Below are 22,141 nucleotides of genomic sequence, written 5' to 3' on the forward strand. Positions count from 1 at the left end.
ACACACACACACACACACACACACACACACACACACACACACACACACACACACACACACACAATCATAAAGCTAATAATTAGACTGACCGTGTTGAGCAGGCGGTCGATAGACGGCGAACAGCACCTTAGCGCGCTAACCTCAGTCAGGAGAAGGTGAGAAAAGGGCGATGCATTAATTGCACGCGACACAAATATGTTGCACAAAGCTTCTCGTTTGGAGGATTTCACACAACACTGGACTCCATCTTTGTTTACAACTTTCCTTTTTGCCAGGACCCCTGTGGCACGGCTCTTTTAGCGCACTATAGAATCTGTTTTTCCAAATTCCCTTAGAAGTCAGTTTTTTGCATTTTACTCTTAATTTTACCACCATAGAGCACTTTATGTGTAATAAATCAAATGTAAATAATAAAATAACTCAGGGAACAATCTGATATTTATTTATTTTGTTTTGTTTTGCTTTTGCTTATTAAATATCTGAGTATATTTTGGTTTGTTGACATTATTGGAAAAAAAAGACAAAATGGCATTCTTGACATCCATATTTAATCTTAGATACTTTTTTTTATTACTCAATCTCTGTAAACATATCTAAATACAGTAGGGAAGGGATTCATATGGCCCTATTCCTGGGTGGATCTCGCGTGAGAAGAAGAAGGGGGGTAATCATTTTGCAATGCAGTCTGCTGAAAATGATGGAAAGCGCCACTTTACATAGAAACTGATACTGTGGTTGAAATTGCCACACAGGACACTTTAAGATATTCAACACCCTACTGCTATCTGGCGGCTAAAGTGGACAGTGCACCCCGCCCTATTTGTCACGTTTCATGTGTCAGATAATCCGTGAGGAATGGGGCCATATGAATTTACTTCCTTACAGTAAATAAGACTAAATAATTTTACTCTATTACCATTATCAACTGCAAAATTAGCATTTCCATTTTAATGGATGTGGCTGTGCGTCTGGAATGATCCAGACGCAAGAAAATGCATGTTACAAGACATATACAAGACATACAACACCTCCCACCCACTACACTCGGACCTGGCGGAGAGAATGTGCACGTTCAGTGGAAGGCTCAGACTCCCAAAATGCAACACGGAACGACCCAGGAAGTCCTTCATACCGACAGCCATCAGACTGTATAATGCATATGTTCCTTTTTGACTGTACTTAAATGTATAATGTATTTATATTATTCACATGTGAATAATGCTGTATAATAGACTGTCATTATGTTATTCACATGTGAATAATGCTGTATAATAGACTATTTATATTATTCACATGTAAAAAATACCATTCACATGTAAAAAATACCATAGTGTTTATTGTCTATTGTGAGCGAACTGTGGTGCTGAATTTCCCCCATGGATCAATAAAGTACTTTTTATTCTATTCTATGCTATTCTATATAGGAGATGTACAGTATTGTAGATATACAGGTGAAACTTAAAACATGTGAATATGGTGCAAAGATGAATTAATATCAGCAATTCTATACTTCAAATGTGAAACTAGTATGTGATATAAAGTCATTACATGCTATGTAACATTATGTCAAGCCTGTGTTTGTCATTTTGATGACTGTGGCTTTCAGTTTTTGAATACTTCCGGTTTTCAATTCATGGTAAGCCATAATCATCAAAATTATTTCAAAAGAAGGCTTGAAATATCTCGAGTTGCATGTAATGAGCCTATGTCATTTATTAGTTAATTGATGGTTTAAACAAACCTTTCCATAAGTTATAATTAATTATACTGTATCTCTTATATCTGTTAATTATACTGTGTCTCCTATATATACTAATTATAATTAATTATACTGTATCCCTTATATATGTTAATTATACTGTGTCTCCTATATATACTAATTATAATTAATTATACTGTATCTCTTATATATATTAATTATTAGGGCTGTGAATCTTTGGGTGTGCCACAATTCGATTCTTGGGGTCACGATTCGATTCAAAATCGATTTTTTATTTCAAATCAACACGATTCTCGATTCAAAAATGATTTTTTTCCCGATTCAAAAGGATTCTCTATTCATTCAATACATAGGATTTCAGCAGGATCTACCCCAGTCTGCTGACATGGAAGCAGAGTAGTAGATTTTTGTAAAAAGCTTTTATAATTGTAATGGACAATGTTTTATCAACTGATTGCAATAATGTAAATTTGTTTTAACTATTAAATGAACCAAAAATATGACTTATTTTATCTTTGTGAAAATATTGGACACAGTGTGTTGTCAAGCTTATGAGATGCGATGCAAGTGTAAGCCACTGTGACACTATTCTTTTTCTTTTTTTTTTCTTTTTTTTATAAATGTCTAATGATAATGTCAATGAAGGATTTCTAATCACTGCTATGTTGAAATTGTAACTAATATTGATACTGTTGTTGATAATATTCATTTTTGTTTCACTACTTTTGGTTTGTTCTGTGTCGTGTTTGTGTCTCCTCTCAATTGCTCTGTTTATTGCAGTTCTGAGTGTTGCTGGGTTGGGTTTGGTTTTGGAATTGGATTGCAGTGTTATGGTATTTCTGTGTATTGTTTTGTTGGATTGATTAATTAAAAATAAATAAATAAATAATTTTAAAAAACAACAACAAAAAACAATTGTTTAAAAATGAGAATCGATTCTGAATCGCACAATGTGAGAATCGCGATTCGAATTCGAATCGATTTTTTCCCACACCCCTATTAATTATAATTGATTATAATGTATCTCATATCTATTAATTATAATTAATTATTACTGTATCTTATATGTATATTAATTATAATTAATTATACTGTATCTCTTATATATATTAATTATAATTAATTATCCTGTATCTCTTAAATCAAGAAACAAACACCAATTAAAAAAAAGGGCCGGCAGACTTTAAATTAGTGTTCTTCTGGCTCACATGAGTCCCGTAAGTCGTCAAGCAGCATGAGCATGTGAATATTTGTATTTCTGACACACGGACAGGAGATTCTCTCTCCATCGCCAGTTTTTGCGGTCTGATCTACTCCTTTCTCACCACCATTCTGTGCGTTACGGTATCATTTTGCACGTACTTTGCAAGCGTGCTAAAAAAGACGCTTCATCCCTGTAGAATCAGATTGCGAGTGCTAAGTAATTATATTTGCATCTCCTCCTCTCAACATTATGGCTGTTCTAATAATGGAATGAAACGAGCTCTCCATTTTAGAGACGCAATCCTCAAATGTAGTTGATCAGCTTTGCGTCTTCTTTCTCATGTTTAATACACGCAGATCAGGTCTCCTAATTTTCTCCATACCTGATCTCTTCTACTGTGCTTGTGTTTCTTTCAGAAGGATTTGCCACTGCCCCGCAAAAGCAGCAGGTGAGTGTTCTCTCCTCCGCCATCTCTCCTCTGGTCCGTGTTGAAGCCTGCTGATTGTCTCTGAGGAAGTTTGTGTTGTGGACTGTTGTCCTTGGGTTTGAGGAGGCTGAGGATGCTGGGACCGTCAGAGACTGATTAAGACCAGTAGGGAATTCTGGGCACTGTCCGTGGTGCTGAAGGCTTCCTCAGTCAAGTCTTCTTGTTTGTTCTCCTATTTCTGCTGTTTCTGCCACTTAGTTCTTCCCAGCTGACTTTTTGTGTGTGACAAAACCAAAGTGGCAATTCTTGGTCACCTCCGCTGCATGTGTGTTTATAGGCCTGCTTCACATCATTGGAACCCTGATTGTTGTCCAGGTCTGTTGTTGACAATCAACTAGTATACCATTTAAAAATATACTAATGGTAGACACTAGGGTTGTCCCCATACCAAACATTTTGGTACCGGTACCAACATGTATTTCAATACTTTTCTAAATAAAGGGACCACAAATAAATGGCATTATTGGCTTTATTTTTTCCCGGGCGCGGCCACCGCTGCTGCCCACTGCTCCCCTCACCTCCCAGGGGGTGATCAAGGGTGATGGGTCAAATGCAGAGAATAATCTCGCCACACCTAGTGTGTGTGTGACAATCATTGGTACTTTAACTTTAACTTTAACTTTATTTTAATAAAAAATCTTAGGGTACATTAAATTTAAATAAAATAGTGAACATACTAGACACCTTGTCTTTTAGTAGTAAGTAAACAAACAAAAGCTCCTAATTAGTCTGCTGATGTATGCAGTAACATATTGTGTCATTTATCATTCTATTATTTTGTCAAAATTATGAGGGACAAACTGTGAAAATTGATTATTAATCTACTTGTTCATTTACTGTGAATATCTGCTTATTTTTTGTTTTAACATGTTCTATCTACATTTCTGTTAAAATGTAATCACTTATTCTTCTGTTGTTTGATACTTTACATTAGTTTTGGATGATGCCACAAATTTAGGTATCGATCCGATACCAAGTAGTTACAGGATCATACATTGGTCATATTCAAATTCCTCATGTGTCCAGGGACATATTTCCTGAGTTTATAAACATAATATGAATTTTTTTAAAATGAAAAAAGATTTTGTGATGCTAAAAAATATCGGTGTAATCATAGTAGCATCGACTTGATACGCTGTTGTACTTGGTATCACTACAGTGGATGTCAGGTGTAGATCCACTCATGGCGTTTGTTTACATTGTGATGCCAGTGAGTATTGCATCCTCCTACTTGTCCTCCAGTGATAATGACAATTGTAAGAAACATACTTTATCTGTCGCCATGGAGGCGAGGATTAGTGATTTAGAAGTAGACAAAACACTGCCGACCTTTATATTTAGTTTTCAAGCCAAAATGCGTCCATTCTCCCTTTTCTACACACTGTGTCTGCTTGTAAGTACTTTGTGTGTATGCCCTGCCGTACATGCTCCTCTGCTCGTAAAACCAGCGATGTCATGACGTGACGACAGAGCGCTGTCATACTCGTTAAAAAAAGGGTGGGGTGGGGGGAACTGGTACTTTTCAAAGAGAGTATAGTACCGTTTTTGATTAATTAGTATACCATACAACCCTAGTAGACACAAACATAAACATGCTGAAACTCACCTTTGAAGCCTCTCAGTGTTCCAACACCAGTTGGCCAAAATGGCCGCTGTGTATCGGGAGTGGTCCAATGAATGCAGTGTTGGCGCTAGGAATTTTCAAAATGGGGTCCTAGGGACCCCATCAAGTCATAAAAATGGGGTCCCACAGTAAATTTTTGGGGTCTCACCTTTTTGTAAGCGTTTTGAAAACAAATGATAAATGTATGCATTATCCTGTTATATCTCACATTCTATATTGTGTTTTGGAAAAAGGTTGTCATAAACGTTAATTAATTCATAAAAAAATAATACAAAAGAAAACACATTTTTATGCATATGTAAATGTATTCAGTTATAAACATTTATTCACTTTCTTCTTTCCTTCATGGATCTGAACTTTACCACTGCCGGTAGTTTTTTTCTATATTTTTATTTAATAAGTTGTAGGTGTATTTATTTCAGTATTAAAGTGTACAAAGGTTTTTGCTTCGGTCATGAAATGATGATAATGGTGTGCCAGGGCATACATACATTATTTATTTAACCCTTAAATCTGTAGAGTCTACATCAACTTCAGATCTATCCGTCAATTCTAAGTTTTTTTTTGTTTTTTTTTATGTAGTTTTTTTGTTTGTTTGTTTTCTGCCCTTTTTGTCAAAGAAAACTATATTTTTTTATGACAAACACACAAAATATGTAAAATCTTCCACAAAAAATATTTTTCAAAGTGGAACATTTGATGTGAAGTAATCGGAGCCTTGGATAGGTCAATAATTCATAAAAACATTGATTTTAATTCAATGTTATGTTTTGAGCAATGACAGTTTTAAAGAAAAAAACAGCTTTGTTTTTTTAGTCAACAATGCATCCATCCATCCATTTTCTACCGCTTATTCCCTTTGGGGTCGCGGGGGGCGCTGGAGCCTATCACGGCCAACACAGATAGACAGACAACATTCACACTCACATTCACACACTAGGACCAATTTAGCGTTGCCAATCAACTTATCCCCAGGTGCATGTCTTTGGAAGTGGGAGGAAGCCGGAGTACCCGGAGGGAACCCACGCAGTCACGGGGAGGACGTTTTCTGAAATTACATTTCACCTGTAAGCTTTTTTATTCTACTTTTGTTTTGTTTTTGTTTATTTTAATAGTATTTTTCGAATGTGCTGTGGGTCTTTAAAACATTAGCTGCGGGCCGCAAATGGCCTCCCGTTAACTGTTGGCAAAGATATTGGGATACATTTTGTAAAAAAAAAAAAACATCAGAGAAATGACACAAAACTGTAGACATTTCAATTGTCACTTTTCTGGCTTTAGGAAACGCGAATAGAAATCAAGAAAAATAAATTGAAAATCTTTTTTTTTTTTTTTTTTTATCAAGTAGAGTGAAGAAATCATGGAATTGCTCAATTTTGAGGAAATGATGATGGAATCATGAAATACAAACAGGACAATACACTACTAGTACTTTGTTGCACCACCTCTGGCTTTTTGAACCAAACAGTCAGCTGTGTTGGATTTTTGCCATGGACCATTTTCCTCAATTTCCACCACACATTTGACATTAAACTGAGATCCACACTATTTGCAGGACATGATATTCAGTTATTTATCTAAGGCAGTGGTTCTTAAACTTTTTTCACCAAGTACCACCTCAGAGAACACTTGGCTCTCCAAGTACCACCATAATGACCAACAATAAAATACAGTAGCATAGTAGGCCTAACTAATCATTAAAAACAAAGCAGAAATTTTAATAAGCAAGTATATTTAATAGTTTTGGCCACTGTAACATTAAACACAGTTTGAACAGTAACACTCTGTTTGAATATAAGACAATAGATTACTCCTGCATTTTCCGGACTATAGAGCGCACCCATTACATTTTAGAAGAAAACAAATATTTACAATATATTAGCCACACCAGACTATATATAAGTCTCAGATATTTACGTTGTGAAATTAGTTATTTACACAGAAAGATTTTGTACATGTTTTTTTTTACATTAATTGTTTCCACATGGTGTCTGTAACACGGCAGTAAAACAGATGATCAGACAAAACAGAAGTCATCGCCATGGACCCACTAGCTGCGCATGGTAGCTCTCCAATCAGCTAAACAGACTCAATAACGCCACAGTGATGTTTTGGTAAATTTACTGAGGAATTTGTGAAACTGAAACAATACAAAAAGAATGCCATTGTAAGTTAATAATACTAACACAGACACCCGTGAACGTGTTAGCGTACTAGCTAATGCTAACGACGCCAGATTCATTACATTACGATAGCACGTACAAATATGCATGAAAACAGACATCACACATGGGACGCTTTAGTAAGTAAGAATTGTTTTAGTTATATTGTAAAAATTACAATTGTTACTTCAAAGTGATGAATGAAGCTTTTTAATGCCAAGCTTTTGAAATCTACTTGAGAGCAGGGAAGACGTCACAACCGTAGGCATGGAACATGTGGTGGAACTTCATTTGTTGAGAGACCTGCTAATCTTTAGCAGCTCACCGTCTCAGGGAAGAGCACAAAAATTAATAAGAAGCAAACTTGAGTAGGCAGACTTGGTTTTCGCGGTCTTATCTAAACGGCGTGCTCAAGTATTTAGTACCTCTTTAAGAAAGTAAAGGACGCATTTCATGTGTGATTATAAATAAGATGACTCCATAACATACTCCCCTTCAAGAACAAAAAACACTTTTTAGTTAAAAGAACCCAAAAATGGGTTAATCTGAAAAACAACCCAAAAATTAAGCATAACCTTGAAAACCCAGAAATTGGGTAAAAAATATTAGCCCTATAACCCAGAAAATACGTTGCTGTTTTAAAAAATAACCCAACAATTTAACTCAACACGAGCAACCCATACAATGGGTTACCAAAATAACCCAGCATTTATTAGCGTGTATGTTGTATGCTAACTTGCAACTGTTGTATTAATTAGTGATGTGCGCTAGCGCAGATTTTTTCTCTGATCCGATACCAAGTAAAATTCAGGCTGGTATGGGCGATACCGATCCGATACTTTGTGCAATAATACTTAACGTGTCTGCTAAAATTTAAAAAGTTTCCAAAAAATACATCTATTTAAATATAAGAAAAAAGAGCAAAACAATCAGAATATGATAAGAAAAAACAGTCATTTTTAAACTAATAATTTATTATAATACACTTGGTCACATTTTTTAAATAAAAAAATATATGTCTGATCATCAAGTGACGTAATTGACAGTTTGACGTGGAGCAGTTTTCCTCACTAGGCTCCTCCTGCTACGGACAGGTGCCGACTCATACGGTGTCATCATCATCATTTGTACCAATTATCATCAAGGTCGGAATTTTTGGAGCCGAATTATTCAAATTTTGTGTTGTTTAAAAATGTTGTGGCCAGCCATCGGATCATAGTTTGGCTCCAGGCCACGGCCACTTCCTATGACTATGCACATTTCCTTCGCAATTTATCATCGCCCATCTGCTTTGTATCGTTCATTTTAATCACAGCTCATTTGGTCACAGTCCCTTGAAGGAGTCCGGTAAATTCCAACCCCTGTTTTTAGCCTTAAACTGTCCGATGGAAACCAAAATGGAAACCGACTTCCTGTTTGTTTTCAAATATGGCTTTTTGAGACTTTTACTTGCGTTCTCTCATGATAGACGTCTCCATCGATTGTCGTGATGACACATGAATCTGGTAGCAGGGGGTACGTTTTTAAGGGGGCGCTACTGTGTCAAATTTAAAAGTTTGTGTTCAAGTGCCTCAAAAATATCAACTTTTTGCAGGACTTGACGCTCCTGCAAAAATTGGTGAGTATTCATGAATGATAACGGCCTCATAAATGCGATTGGAGTGGGAGGATAATAATAAACACAACAATTTTAATAGGACCTTTGCAGCTTTTTGCTGCTCGGGCCCCAATATTAATTCTAAATATCATTTACATATTTAATCATATTTAATCATCACATGTTTGTATTTTGATTAATCGTGTGCAAAATTAAAATTAACTTTAAAAAAGACCCCCATTTTTTGACACATATTTTTGTTAACCCAAATTCATGCCTAGAATATCTTAAATAGTCAAATTTAGAAGATGATTGATTGATTGATTGATTGAGAAGTTTATTGACATTTTAAAGAATTGAATCCATGTAATGCTTTAAAAAGGCAAATGGATGGCACAAAAAGCCAAAAGGCTTGTTTCTATTGTGGTCCATTTGCTGTAGGGTTGTACGGTACACCGGTACTAGTATAGTACCGCAATACTAATGAATCATATTTGGTACTATACCACCTCTAAACAGTACCGGTCTTTTTTTACAGGCATGACGGCGCGTCGTCACGTCATGACATTGCTGGTTTTAGGAGCAAAAGAGCATGTTCGGCAGCGCACACACACAGAGTACTTACAAGCGTACACAATGTGTAGACAGAAAAGGGGGAATAGACTCATTTTGGTCTAAAAACTAAAGATAAAGGTGTTTAAGTTATAACACTGAAACACCCTCAGGAAGAGGTGCTTTAAGACATTGCTAGCGAGCTAGCGGCTAACATCCATCCCCAGTCTGCAGTGTTTTAGCTACTTCTAAATCACTAATCCTCACCTCCATGGCGACAAATAAAGTACGTTTCTTACAAGTATCATTATCACTGGAGGACAAGGAATAGCTAAACATGCTTCACTACACACCGTAGGAGGACACGATAGCTCACCGGCGTCACAATGTAAACAAATGCCATGGGTGGATCTATACCTGACATCCACTGTAATGACACCAAGTACAAGAGCGTATCAAGTCGATACTACTATGATTACATTGATATTTTATAGCATCACAAAATCTTCTTTCGTTTAATTCATATCATGTTTATAAACTCAGGAAATACATCCCTGGACACATGAGGACTTTGAACATGACCAATGTATGATCCTGTAACTACTTGGTATCAGATCGATACCTAAATTTGTGGTATCATCCAAAACTAATGTAAAGTATCAAACAACAGAAGAATAAGTGACATATGTTTAATGTACCCTAAGATATTTTGTTAAAATACAGACAATAATACATACATCGAACACCAACCCTAAAATGCTGTAACGAAGTCGCGCAGTTGTGACCCTAAGATGTAGGACAGGAGGCGACTTGCCAGAATAAAAAAAAAAAAAAAAAGTATTTTGTCGATATGCATGTATGACTCTTGCGCTCGCTTTTTGATTCTACTTTTTTTCCCTCTTTGAGTAAAGAATAAATGATTTGACCTGCACACCGCTTTATGTCTCTGCGTCCTGGGGTCACGCCTTCTGACGACATTATTTGTTTCAAATACAAACATTACAATTACATTTAGCCAGAAAGATGAAGCGCTTTATTGAAGAAACATTATGTTGACTTTGACACCTGTGTCGTAGAGCCACAACGGAATCGATTCATATTCTGTTTACATATATAATATTGCTTTGATTAATCGTTTAATGATTGAACCAACACAATTGAGAAACATTGGACCAGATGGAGTGTCCGGAACAATATTTTTTTTACTTTGATTGAAACCTTTTTGTCCGGAACTTGAAATATGCCTACATAGTTTACGCAGGGCTCTTGTCACAGAGTTGTTTTGTTTTTTATTTGTTCTAATGCACACATGTTAGAAGTGCGATTTCAGTGTTGGTTATGGCAAACTGAAAAATATCTTGTTTATTTCAACAATTTTCCACAAAATATGCTTTTAGGCTTTTTAGTCTGTTTTGTCCGATGAATCGGGGCAAATAATCGACAGATTACTCAATAGCTGCAGGCCTAGTTTATAGCTTTGCGTTGGACTTGGTGATGTATGGCTTAGATACAGCTGTTCGGCCATGGAAACCCATTCCATGAAGCTCTCTGCGTACTGTACGTGGGCTAGTTGGAAGGTCACATGAAGTTTGGAGCTCTGTAGCAACTGACTGTGCAGAAAGTCTTTGCGTTTCAGCATCCGCTGACCCCTCTCTGTCAGTTTACATGGCCTACCACTTGGTGGCTGAGTTGCTGTTGTTCCCAAACTCTTCCATTTTCTTATAACTAAGCCGACAGTTGACTCTGAAATATTTAGGAGGGAGGAAATTTCACGACTGGATTTGTTGCACAGGTGGCGTCCTATGACAGTTCCACGCTGGAAATTACTGAGCTCATGAGAGCGGCTCATTCTTTCACAAATGTTTGTAGAAACAGTCTCCATGCCTAAGTGCTTGATGTTATACACCTGTGACCGGACCAAGTGAATAGGACCGCTGATTTTGATCATTTTGATGGGTGGCCAAATACTTTTGGCAACATAGAGTATATTTGACATTTTTAAAGTGCTTTTTTTGTCCTGATTGGATGCCATGCTGAGCGTTTCACGACTGCTGGTTAAAACAGCTTCTCTTACACACTTGAGCCCACACACACAGACACAAAACCTCTTCAACTCCACTGATCAAAGCCAAGAGATATTCTTTTTAATATGCACGCATGTAAGAGCGAAGGAGGCGCTGAAAGCACGCAGGCCGGTGAAAGTGGGAGTTATGCAAGCAGAGATGGGCTGAAAGGCCTTGGGTGATATCTCTCCCATTAGCTCACAGAGGTTACATCAGCGTACCCGTCTCACTCGCGCATCCTTTCGATGGCGTTCTCCTATACTCTCACTTGATTGTGGCACGTCAAAGCCAAGAGGGGGGAAAAGTCCATAGTCATGAAGCATTATGCTAAACACGCAACATGATATATTGTCAATAGGGCTGTTGATCTTAGGGCACCACAGGATTCGATTCGATTCTTGGGGGTAGCAATTAGATTCAGAATCGATTCTCGATTCAAAATCAACACTTTTTTTAATAACATTGGGTGCCAGTTCTATGATTAAATACATTCCTGCATAAAAAAGATAAACAGCTCTGATCCATTTCTGTATTACTTAAAAGAAAACTGGTTTTGTTTTATAAAATTCTACCTAAACATTTAATAAAGTCAAAAAGAAATAAGGCAACAAGAGAAGTAAAGTGCACAGCAGATATAGATCATCTACATCAACAATATGATTTATCTGAGTGATTAGACGGGACAGATAAAAAAAAAAGAAAATGTGTGTGTGTGTGTGTGTGTGTGTGTGTGTGTGTGTGTGTGTGTGTGTGTGTGTGTGTGTGTGTGTGTGTGTGTGTGTGTGTATATGTGTATGTGTATATATATATATATATATATATATATACACACACACACACATTTTCTTTGTGTGTGTGTGTATATATATACACACACACACACACACATTTTCTTTTTTTTTTATCTGTCCCGTCTAATCACTCAGATAAATCATATTGTTGATGTAGATGATCTATATCTGCTGTGCACTTTACTTCTCTTGTTGCCTTATTTCTTTTTGACTTTATACATATATATATATATATATATATATATATATATATATATATATATATATATATATATATATATATATATATATATATATATATATATATACACACACACACACACACACACACACACACACACACACACACACACACACACACACACACACACGTTAGGTGCCTGTGAAACAGGCTTGTAGGGATGATGTAGTGTTTTTTCCTGACTAACGTATATGCCACTCTACCCCGGTATTGAGCACAGTATAACTGATAAACCACAGAAACATTGACTATATATATATATATATATATATATATATATATATATATATATATATATATATATATATATATATATATATATATATATATATATATATATATATACAGTGTTTCCCACAGGACAGGCATCTATTTGTGGTGGTGTGGTCGGGGGGCGGGGGGTGGTGGCGGCGGCGGCAGCGCCAATGACCAAGAAGAACGCGGAGTTGGTATATAATTACAACATTTTATGGACATATTTATAGATTTGAACAATTAGTGATTCACTGAATTATATTTATTAATTGTGGTTCTTACAAAAAATATATCTTATAAAATATAAAAGCTAAAATGTCTCTTAAAGCTCTGCCCCTTTAATTAGTGAATACTAAATAATTTAACTTTAGCCTACTACTACAACCATATTATTTACCAGCAACATGAAGTGAAACAGGCAGAGGTGTCCTGCCACAGTCAGTCAACCTCCTCCTCCTGCTGCTGCTGAACAGGTCGCACCTGTGGTCCGGACTGTAGGCCTACCTCCTCTCCAAGTCGAGCCCTTTTCAGCCGTTGAAAATATTTTTCTATACTCATCTGTGTGAAGGAGTGAACATCCAACATTAGAATTTATTACTAACGAGCAGAAGCGCTCTATGTACAGTGCCGTCTAACCTTAAGCGGCAGCAGCTCAACACATGCAGGGTTCAACATTAAGGTTTTTTTCTACTTGCCTGACTTCTCAAATCTACTTGCCCCAATATTTTTACTTGTCCTGCCTAGGTTTTTTTCTGGCTGTGTAGTGCTCATGGCTTATATCGTACTAAAATTCTTCCCGTTGACTATTTACAACACTACACAGTATTTATTATTATTATTATCTATAATTACATTTAAATGGCATTGCATACATGTAAAATTAAATGCTGTTTCACATTATTTGACCAGTAGCAGTTACACCCATCTGAACAGGTCAGCCACCTGTTTAAAGCCCGATCACAGTTGAAATCTTGAAATGAAGGGCCTTTAATGGCCAAAACATTAACCTGGACAACATTTTAACAGCTGGTTGGCTCAGATTTTATTCTTTTCATTGCATTCACATGCTGCAGTGGACAGTGGACAATTTAGCTTCAGTCCATGTGTGTTTATTGACAACAGGGCTATAACCTGGACACGTTAGCTCGTCGGTGAAATGCTCGGTGAAATCGCGGATTAACGTTAAATATATGACGAGCCGCGAGCGATGCAGCTATAACCTTTCTACCTATAACACCTGTAAAAATGAAGCAATGCTACCACGCTAGCAAGCGTCAGCTAGCCGGCTATGAGCCACCAAGCTGCTAACTATCGCCAAAAGGCACCATTTAAGTTTTTTTCCCCATGGCATCCTGGATCAAGGCTTTCAGCAGCTTTTGGACGTTTGAGGTAGAAACGTAGGAAGCGCCATCATTATGAAAAGTAGCCGGCGAGTATTTTGATCCCGTCCGTCCATCCGTCCCTCTTCTTCTTCTTCTTCTTCTTCTTCTTCTTCTTCTTCTGGCCCACCAGGTGAATTAAGTGCTATTGGCGGAGTTACAATGCATAGTAGGCTATCGCCACCTACTGCACCGGAGGTGTAACTACAAGCAACATTCACAGACAGTCCCATTGCTTTTATGAGCGGTCGAGCGAGTCAAAAGCCGAAAAATCCATTTGTGGCGGACGTAATTCTTTCGTGGCGGGCCACCACAAATAAATGAATGTGTGGGAAACACTGATATATATATATATATATATATATATATATATATATATATATATATATATGTTGGTTTTTTTTGTGTATATATATATATATATTTTTTCTTTCTTTTAAAAATAAATAAATAATTTATTCGATTAAGAATCGTTTCATAAAAGAATTGCGCGTTATTCTAAAATCACATATTTTTTACACGCCTAAAATATAAAGATTTTTGCATTTGATAAGCATGTTATTCATTGACACAAAAAGCACATTCTCTGTGTTAGTACAATAAGTACAAATGGTAATGGTGAAAATGTCTCATACATGCACTGTGTTGTTTATTTTGGATAAAAGATTCACATTCAGTGAAGGGACTTTAAGGGCTGGATCTACTGACATCCAAATACCATGTGCTAAATAGCATGTGCAGATTAAAAAAAAAAATATATATAAAATATATATATATATATATATATATATATATTTAAAACATTTAGATTTTTTTTAATCCATTTTTATTTTTTTAATTTCATTTTTGAGGTTTTTTTTATAAATTAAGAATCGTTACAAGTAAGGATCGCGATTCATTCGGAAATTGTCAAATGTCTCACTAACACTATAACGGTTTGTGTGATGATCTGTCACTTCATTTCTGTTTGTTTCCTTGTTTTTGTATTTACTTCTCATCAGTGCTCTTATTTTGTTCCATTTCCTCTTTGTCTCTGAGCACTGTTTGATCACTCACCTGCCGTTGATTGGCAGGCGGTCCACACCTGCTGCCAATCAGCGTGTCCTATTTATGCCTTGTCTCGAGCACTGCTCAGTGCTCGAAGATCGCTTTATGTTGTGGAACGTTTATGTGCAAGACTGCTTTATTTCTGTTGATGATAATAAAAATCATCTTACCTTCTCATCGTCTGCTGGTTCCTGCATCTTGGGGTCTAAAAAACTGCAGCCATGCGAGTTCCTCACATGATCTTCGAGCTTGACTGGGACCTCGCAAGAGCCCCTGTCGGCGACGTACAGCCGACGTTCTGGACCGCACGTTTGGTGGAGGACTTAAAAGCCAGGTTTGTGCGGTCCCAGCCCACAGCAGGCTCGGATCTTCTCCCTCCGCCTCGGCCGGCGGTTCCGGTTTTCCGACCGGCTAGGCCACCGCCGCCTTCGCTCCTCCCGGCTCGGCCGCTGGTTCCGGATCTCCGACCGGCGCGGCCACAGTCATCATTTTCCCCGTCGCCTGCTGTGTAACATCCAGTACCGGCTCCACGGCGATCGCCTGTCCCGGCGCGTCGACCACCGGTTCCCACACCGCGTCGCACGCTGGTCGCAGCCCCGCGTCTTATGCCGGTCGCGGCGCCACGACGACCAACACCGGTTGAGCCCCCAGCACCCTTTCCTGCTCCGGGGCGGCTTCCAGCAGCTGCACCACGGCTGCTCTCCCTGCCAGCACCCGCTCGTCCTGCAAGTCCGGCGAGTGGAGCCCACCGTGATGTCCCTCCTGGCCTCCTGCTGGGACTCGGCGAGGGACGTGTCGTTTTCCCTCCTCCTGGCCCCCTTCCGCCCATCCCGGGTTTTTGAACCGGGGGACACCGACAACCCGGAACTCCTTCTCCCAGTGGTGGACGGCGTCTGGCAGCCGCCTAGTGGAGAGGGGGCTACTACCGGCAGCGGTGCAGTGAAGCACACGCAGCTGTCATCATCGCCATCGTCTCCTCCCACGAAGACATCATCGTCTCTGGCGGGCTTTCACACGGCGCCGCCACCTTCCTCATCATCGGTGGGACTCTGCACAGCGCCGCCATCTTCCTGGTTGGCAGCGGATCCACCCACGACAACCTCATCTTTGGCGGGCTTTCGCAGCGCGCCGCCATCTTCATCGTCATTGTTGTCGACGGCTCCGCCCACGACGCTGTCATACCCTTTGGCATCGTCTCCTCCTACGATGACATCATCTTCTTTGGCGCGCCTTCGCACGAGGCGGAAATCTTCCGCGTCACCGGTGGGACTCTGCACGGTGCCGTCATCGTCATCGTCATCAACGACTCCCCAACGACTCCGCCCATGAAGCTGTCAGTGTCATCGTCGACTGCTCCTCCCACAACTCTGTCGTCATCATCATTTCCACCGGCTGCGCGACCTCCTCCTTGTCGGCCAAAGATGCGGCCGTGTTGTGGACTTCCTCCGCGCTGGTGCTCCGGTACCACTCGCTTCCGCCTCCTCGTCGGCCACTTATGTGGCCGTTCCGTGGTCTTCCGCCTCGCCAGTTGCAGCAGCGTTCAACGCTTCGCCGCCACCTAACTCTCCCTCGCTGGCTGCGGGCACACTTGGCCTGGCGACTCCCCGCCAAGTCCTCCCTCCGCCCTCCCTTGACTGAACTTTCCGGTTTTTTTTTCCTGGGGAACATCTGGAATCTGTTCCTTGAGAGGGGGGTCCTGTGACGATCTGTCACTTCATTTCTGTTTGTTTCCTTGTTTTTGTATTTACTTCTCATCAGTGCTCTTATTTCGTTCCATTTCCTCTTCGTCTCTGAGCACTGTTTGATCACTCACCTGCCGTTGATTGGCAGGCGGTCCACACCTGCTGCCAATCAGCGTGTCCTATTTATGGCTTGTCTTGAAGATCGCTTTATGTTGTGGAACGTTTATGTGCAAGACTGCTTTATTTCTGTTGATGATAATAAAGATCATCTTATCAATCAATCAATCAATCAATCAATCAATCAATGTTTACTTATATAGCCCTAAATTGCAAGTGTCTCAAAGGGCTGCACAAGCCACAACGACATCCTCGGCTCAGATCCCACATCAAGGCAAGAAAAAACTCAACCCAATGGGATAACAACCTTCTCATCGTCTGCTGGTTCCTGCATCTTGGAGTCTCAAAAACTGCAGCCATGCGAGTTCCTCACAGGTTTGGTTTATTTCAAACGTTCAAACGTAACAAGGTTACATTAAAGTGAGTCACTAGTTTACAATATGGGCTACATCATTACGGTATCACCAAATGGTTTTATGATTACTGATCTAAAATATTAAAATATTGAAATATGTTTGTTGAAAAGAAAATGTTTTTTTTAGATAAAGGTAATTTTTAAACAATATAATTAGAGCTGTCAAATGGTTAAAATATTTAATCGCGATTAATCACATTTTGTTGTTACCTCAAAATTAATTGTGATTAATCGCAGTTACACTGTATATAATTTTTTATCATTAATAAGTGTACCCAAGACAGATCATTTTAATGACTGGACAATTAATTTGCTTTAATGAAATGTTTTTTAAACATATTATTTTTTTAAACCAGGTATCCCCAAACTACGGCCGGAAGCAGGAAGTCCCAAGTTAAAAAACAAAAATTTAAATAAAAGGTTTTTTTATTTGTATTATTATTATTTTTCTAATCCATTTTCTACCGCTTGGTACTCTTGGTGTCTCCTAGCCTCCCAGGCAAATCATATTGTCTAAAAATGCAATTTCCCATCGATAACGGGACATCAGCAGCAAGTGCGCGCTCCTTCAGTCAATTAGTGTGCGAGGAATATATATATATATATATATATATATATATATATATATATATATATATATATATATATATATATATATATATATATATATATATGTATACACACACAACCAGGCCCCCGGCCAAATGTTTTTAACCCAATGCGGCCCCCGAGTCAAAAAGTTTGGGGACCCCTGCACAACACAAAAAGGTCACAAACACGCTTTTAATGACAATTTAAAAAATACCTGCTGTGTGTTGGTGTCTTGCCAGATTTCATATCTTGTAGGTCTACAGAATTTGTATTCCTGCTTTAGGAACACTTGCATTCAAAGGAGGAGCTACACTTATATGTTTGGATACAAGTTTCACACATTATTGTTACGATCCGCTGCACGGATCATAGTTTGTTTATGTTTCTCGTCACACGTGTTTTCAGCACCTTGAGTTTAGTTTGTTTCTGTTGCCATGACGGCAGATTGTGCGCACCTGCCTCTGGTTAGTGTTCGGGACGCGCACCTGTTGCCCGGGCGCTAATCAGAGGGCTATTTAGTCTTTGCTCTGGCCTCACTCTGTCTGGCTTCGTAGTTTGTTCTCATACAACTGTTAACGACTACTTAGATCTCATGCTATGCTATTTTTTTCCTGCTAGCTCCCATGCTAGTCCTTTTGTTTTGCCTTTTGTGCTACGTGCATGTCTTTTGTTTATCCATCATATGATTTATATTTAAAATAAATCATTTTCCTACCTGCAAGCTGTGTCCGAAGCCGTCTGCATCCTTGGGAGAACCACACCCGCATCACTATGCGACCAAGTCGTTTCAGTACGAAGCCAGAAAAAAACAATTCTCCCGCACTGGCTAACGAGGAGTTGGACGAAGGTACGCTCATGGTGTTGCGAGCGATGGAAGCCGAGACGCTTCGCTATTCGACGGAGGAGAGGTCGAATCTCATGTGGGGACCTGGAGGCTCTCTTATCCCCATCGATTCCCTCTGGTCGGAAGACATCGCCGCTACACTGCAGTACCGTGCGCGCCGTCAAAGACGGAAGCCGGCCAGGAGGTCTTTCCCTCGCCGCCAAGACGCGCCGCTCCTGAAAACTCCTCCCCCGGACCGAAGCAAGCTACATGCAGCTCAAACTCCCCCTCCTCAGATGTTTGGCAACCCCATCGACCACTTCGCCAAAAAATTCTCCGATTGGGCTGTAAATCACATGGACAGTTGCAACAGTGATGTCATTTCATTGGCGCCTCCCGAAGAGGTAACTCCGCCCACTTCTGATGACATCATTGAACAAGATTTTTTTTTTCCCTCTTCTAATTCTTTCTGTCAGCCAATACCTAATGATTTTCATTCTAAGATAAAACATTATCAGGACATTTTTGCTAAGTGTAAATCTAGTCAGTCACATTCTGATTTTCAGACTCCACCTCCAGTGAATTTGGTTCCGCCCCCAGTGACTATTGCTCCGCCCACTGCACATATTTTTTCCCCCTGTGCTCCCACCCAATCTCAAGTGAGGAGTGATAATAGTCAATTTGGACAATTTAAAGAAGAGTATACCCCCCTCCATACCTCCCCCCACCCACCCTTGAAGACGGTTCCAAACCGCAAAGAGCGCGTCTGGTATCCGCGTCTTGAGGGGGGGGCTAGTACTGGGAACTGTCCTAGTGCGGTGGCACAACTTCGGCGTGCTAAGCCGCAACCTCCTGCACGGCCACCGCCAGCAGTTTTTCGGCGTGCTAAGCCGCAACCTCCTGCACGGCCACCGCCAGCAGTTTTTCGGCGTGCTAAGCCGCAACCCCCTGCACGGCCACCGCCACCAGTCTTTCGGCGTGCTAAACCGCAACCTCCTGCAAGGCCACCGCCACCAGTCTTCCGGCGTGCTAAACCGCAACCTCCTGCACGGCCACCGCCACCAGTCCTTCGTCCTGCTAAGCCACAACCGCCAGCTAGGCCACCTCCAGCTGCACCTCGGCTAGCACCTGTTCCTGCACCTCGGCTGACACACCAAGCTTCGTCTCCTGTACCTCCTCCACGCCAAGCTCCACAATGCCAAGTTCCTCGGCTGGTTCCCACACCAGCGCCGGCTCCAAGGCTGGTTCCCACACCAGCGCCGGCTCCAAGGCTGGTTCCCACACCAGCGCCGGCTCCAAGGCTGGTTCTCACACCAGCGCCGGCTCCAAGGCTGGTTCTCACACCAGCGCCGGCTCCAAGGCTGGTTCTCACACCAGCGCCGGCTCCAAGGCTGGTTCTCACACCAGCGCCGGCTCCAAGGCTGGTTCTCACACCAGCGCCGGCTCCAAGGCTGGTTCTCACACCAGCGCCGGCTCCAAGGCTGGTTCTCACACCAGCGCCGGCTCCAAGGCTGGTTCTCACACCAGCGCCGGCTCCAAGGCTGGTTCTCACACCAGCGCCGGCTCCAAGGCTGGTTCTCACACCAGCGCCGGCTCCAAGGCTGGTTCTCACACCAGCGCCGACTCCAAGACCAACCCCTGTCCCGGCTCCAAGGCTGGTACCCACACCAGCGCCGGCTCCACGGCTGGTACCCACACCAGCGTCGGCTCCTCCTGCCTCCACGGCGACGTCGGCTCCTCCTGCCTCCACGGCGACGTCGGCTCCTCCTGCCTCCACGGCGACGTCGGCTCCTCCTGCCTCCACGGCGACGTCGGCTCCTCCTGTTTCCACGGCGACGTCTGCTCTCTCCTCGTCTTCGTCTCAGCGACCTCGAGTGGTCTGGCTGCGCAAGCGGCGCTCTCGAAGGTTTGTTTATGGACGCCAGTGGCGCAAACAGCAGCGACACCCGAGACGTAGTCGTAGAACTCTCCGGCTGCTGAACTTCTGGCGCCACTCACGCCCACCTTCTCGGCAGCCACGAATGTGGCCTTTCCGTGGTCGCCCGCCTCGCCTGCGGCAGCGGCGTTCCACTCGCCGCCGCCACCTGACTCTTCCCCGGTGGATTCGGGGACACGTGGCCTGGCGACCCACCACCAAATCCTCCCTCCGCCCTCCCTTGACTCTCGAACTGTTTCTTGTTTTTTGGGTTCTAGTTTTATTTCGTGTCAAGGGACATCTGGAATCTGTCCTTTAAGGGGGGGGGTACTGTTACGATCCGCTGCACGGATCATAGTTTGTTTATGTTTCTCGTCACACGTGTTTTCAGCACCTTGAGTTTAGTTTGTTTCTGTTGCCATGACGGCAGATTGTGCGCACCTGCCTCTGGTTAGTGTTCGGGACGCGCACCTGTTGCCCGGGCGCTAATCAGAGGGCTATTTAGTCTTTGCTCTGGCCTCACTCTGTCTGGCTTCGTAGTTAGTTCTCATACAACTGTTAACGACTACTTAGATCTCATGCTATGCTATTTTTTTCCTGCTAGCTCCCACGCTAGTCCTTTTGTTTTGCCTTTTGTGCTACGTGCATGTCTTTTGTTTATCCATCATATGATTTATATTTAAAATAAATCATTTTCCTACCTGCAAGCTGTGTCCGAAGCCGTCTGCATCCTTGGGAGAACCACACCCGCATCACTATGCGACCAAGTCGTTTCAATTATATCACGACGGGGTCGCATTTTACTGCGTGGGTTGTTCTCCCAAGATGCAGACGGAAACTCCGGAGGCAAGGTGTAGGTAAGACAATGATTTATTCTCATAAATCAGGCAGAAAATAAACAAAAAAGAAGCGTGCCGATGGCACGGGGAGCTAAGGCAAAACTTAGCACAGGAATCACGAGCAAAGAAGCAAGAAATCATCCAACGTAACTGTTGCATAAAGCAAACAAGAAAGCCAGGAATGAGTAGCTCTGATTAGTGCTCGGCAGCAGGTGAGCATGCTGAACACTAATCAGAGGCAGCTGAAACCAATCTGCACCCATGGCAACCAAAACACAAACCCAGGGGTGCTCAAAACAGGAACTGCGGGAGTCAAAGACTAAACAAAACATGATCCGGGCAACGGATCATGACACATTAATAACACAAAATGCGGATTGTTACGATCATGCTTTGCTTTTCAAAGATGTTTGTTAATGTAATCTGTGATATTTCTACCTGAATAAATGCTTCTGATATTCTGTACCTTACATGTTGTACAAGTGAATGGTATTCATATCTCTGCATGTAATTGAGGACTATCACATGTTATATAATAATTTACACAATATTTCAGCCCCTCCCCATATTCCTCAACTGCTGTACTTGCCTTTTTTTAGGTGCAAATATCACAGAATAACATTACAACACATCAATC

At 41.1% G+C, this 22,141-nt stretch overlaps 1 protein-coding gene across 1 annotated transcript in view; it reads left to right on the forward strand.

Annotated features, from left to right (window-relative positions):
* LOC133615155 (microtubule-associated serine/threonine-protein kinase 1-like) overlaps positions 1–22,141 on the forward strand; it is a 137,546-nt gene that overhangs the window by 23,881 nt on the left and 91,524 nt on the right. Inside the window, exon 2 of the mRNA XM_061973531.1 lies at positions 3,341–3,372. Coding sequence (XP_061829515.1) covers positions 3,341–3,372 — 32 coding nt within the window. The remainder of the gene's footprint in view (positions 1–3,340; positions 3,373–22,141) is intronic.

This window comes from Nerophis lumbriciformis, linkage group LG22, assembly GCF_033978685.3.
Source record: "Nerophis lumbriciformis linkage group LG22, RoL_Nlum_v2.1, whole genome shotgun sequence".
Taxonomy (NCBI): domain Eukaryota; kingdom Metazoa; phylum Chordata; class Actinopteri; order Syngnathiformes; family Syngnathidae; genus Nerophis; species Nerophis lumbriciformis.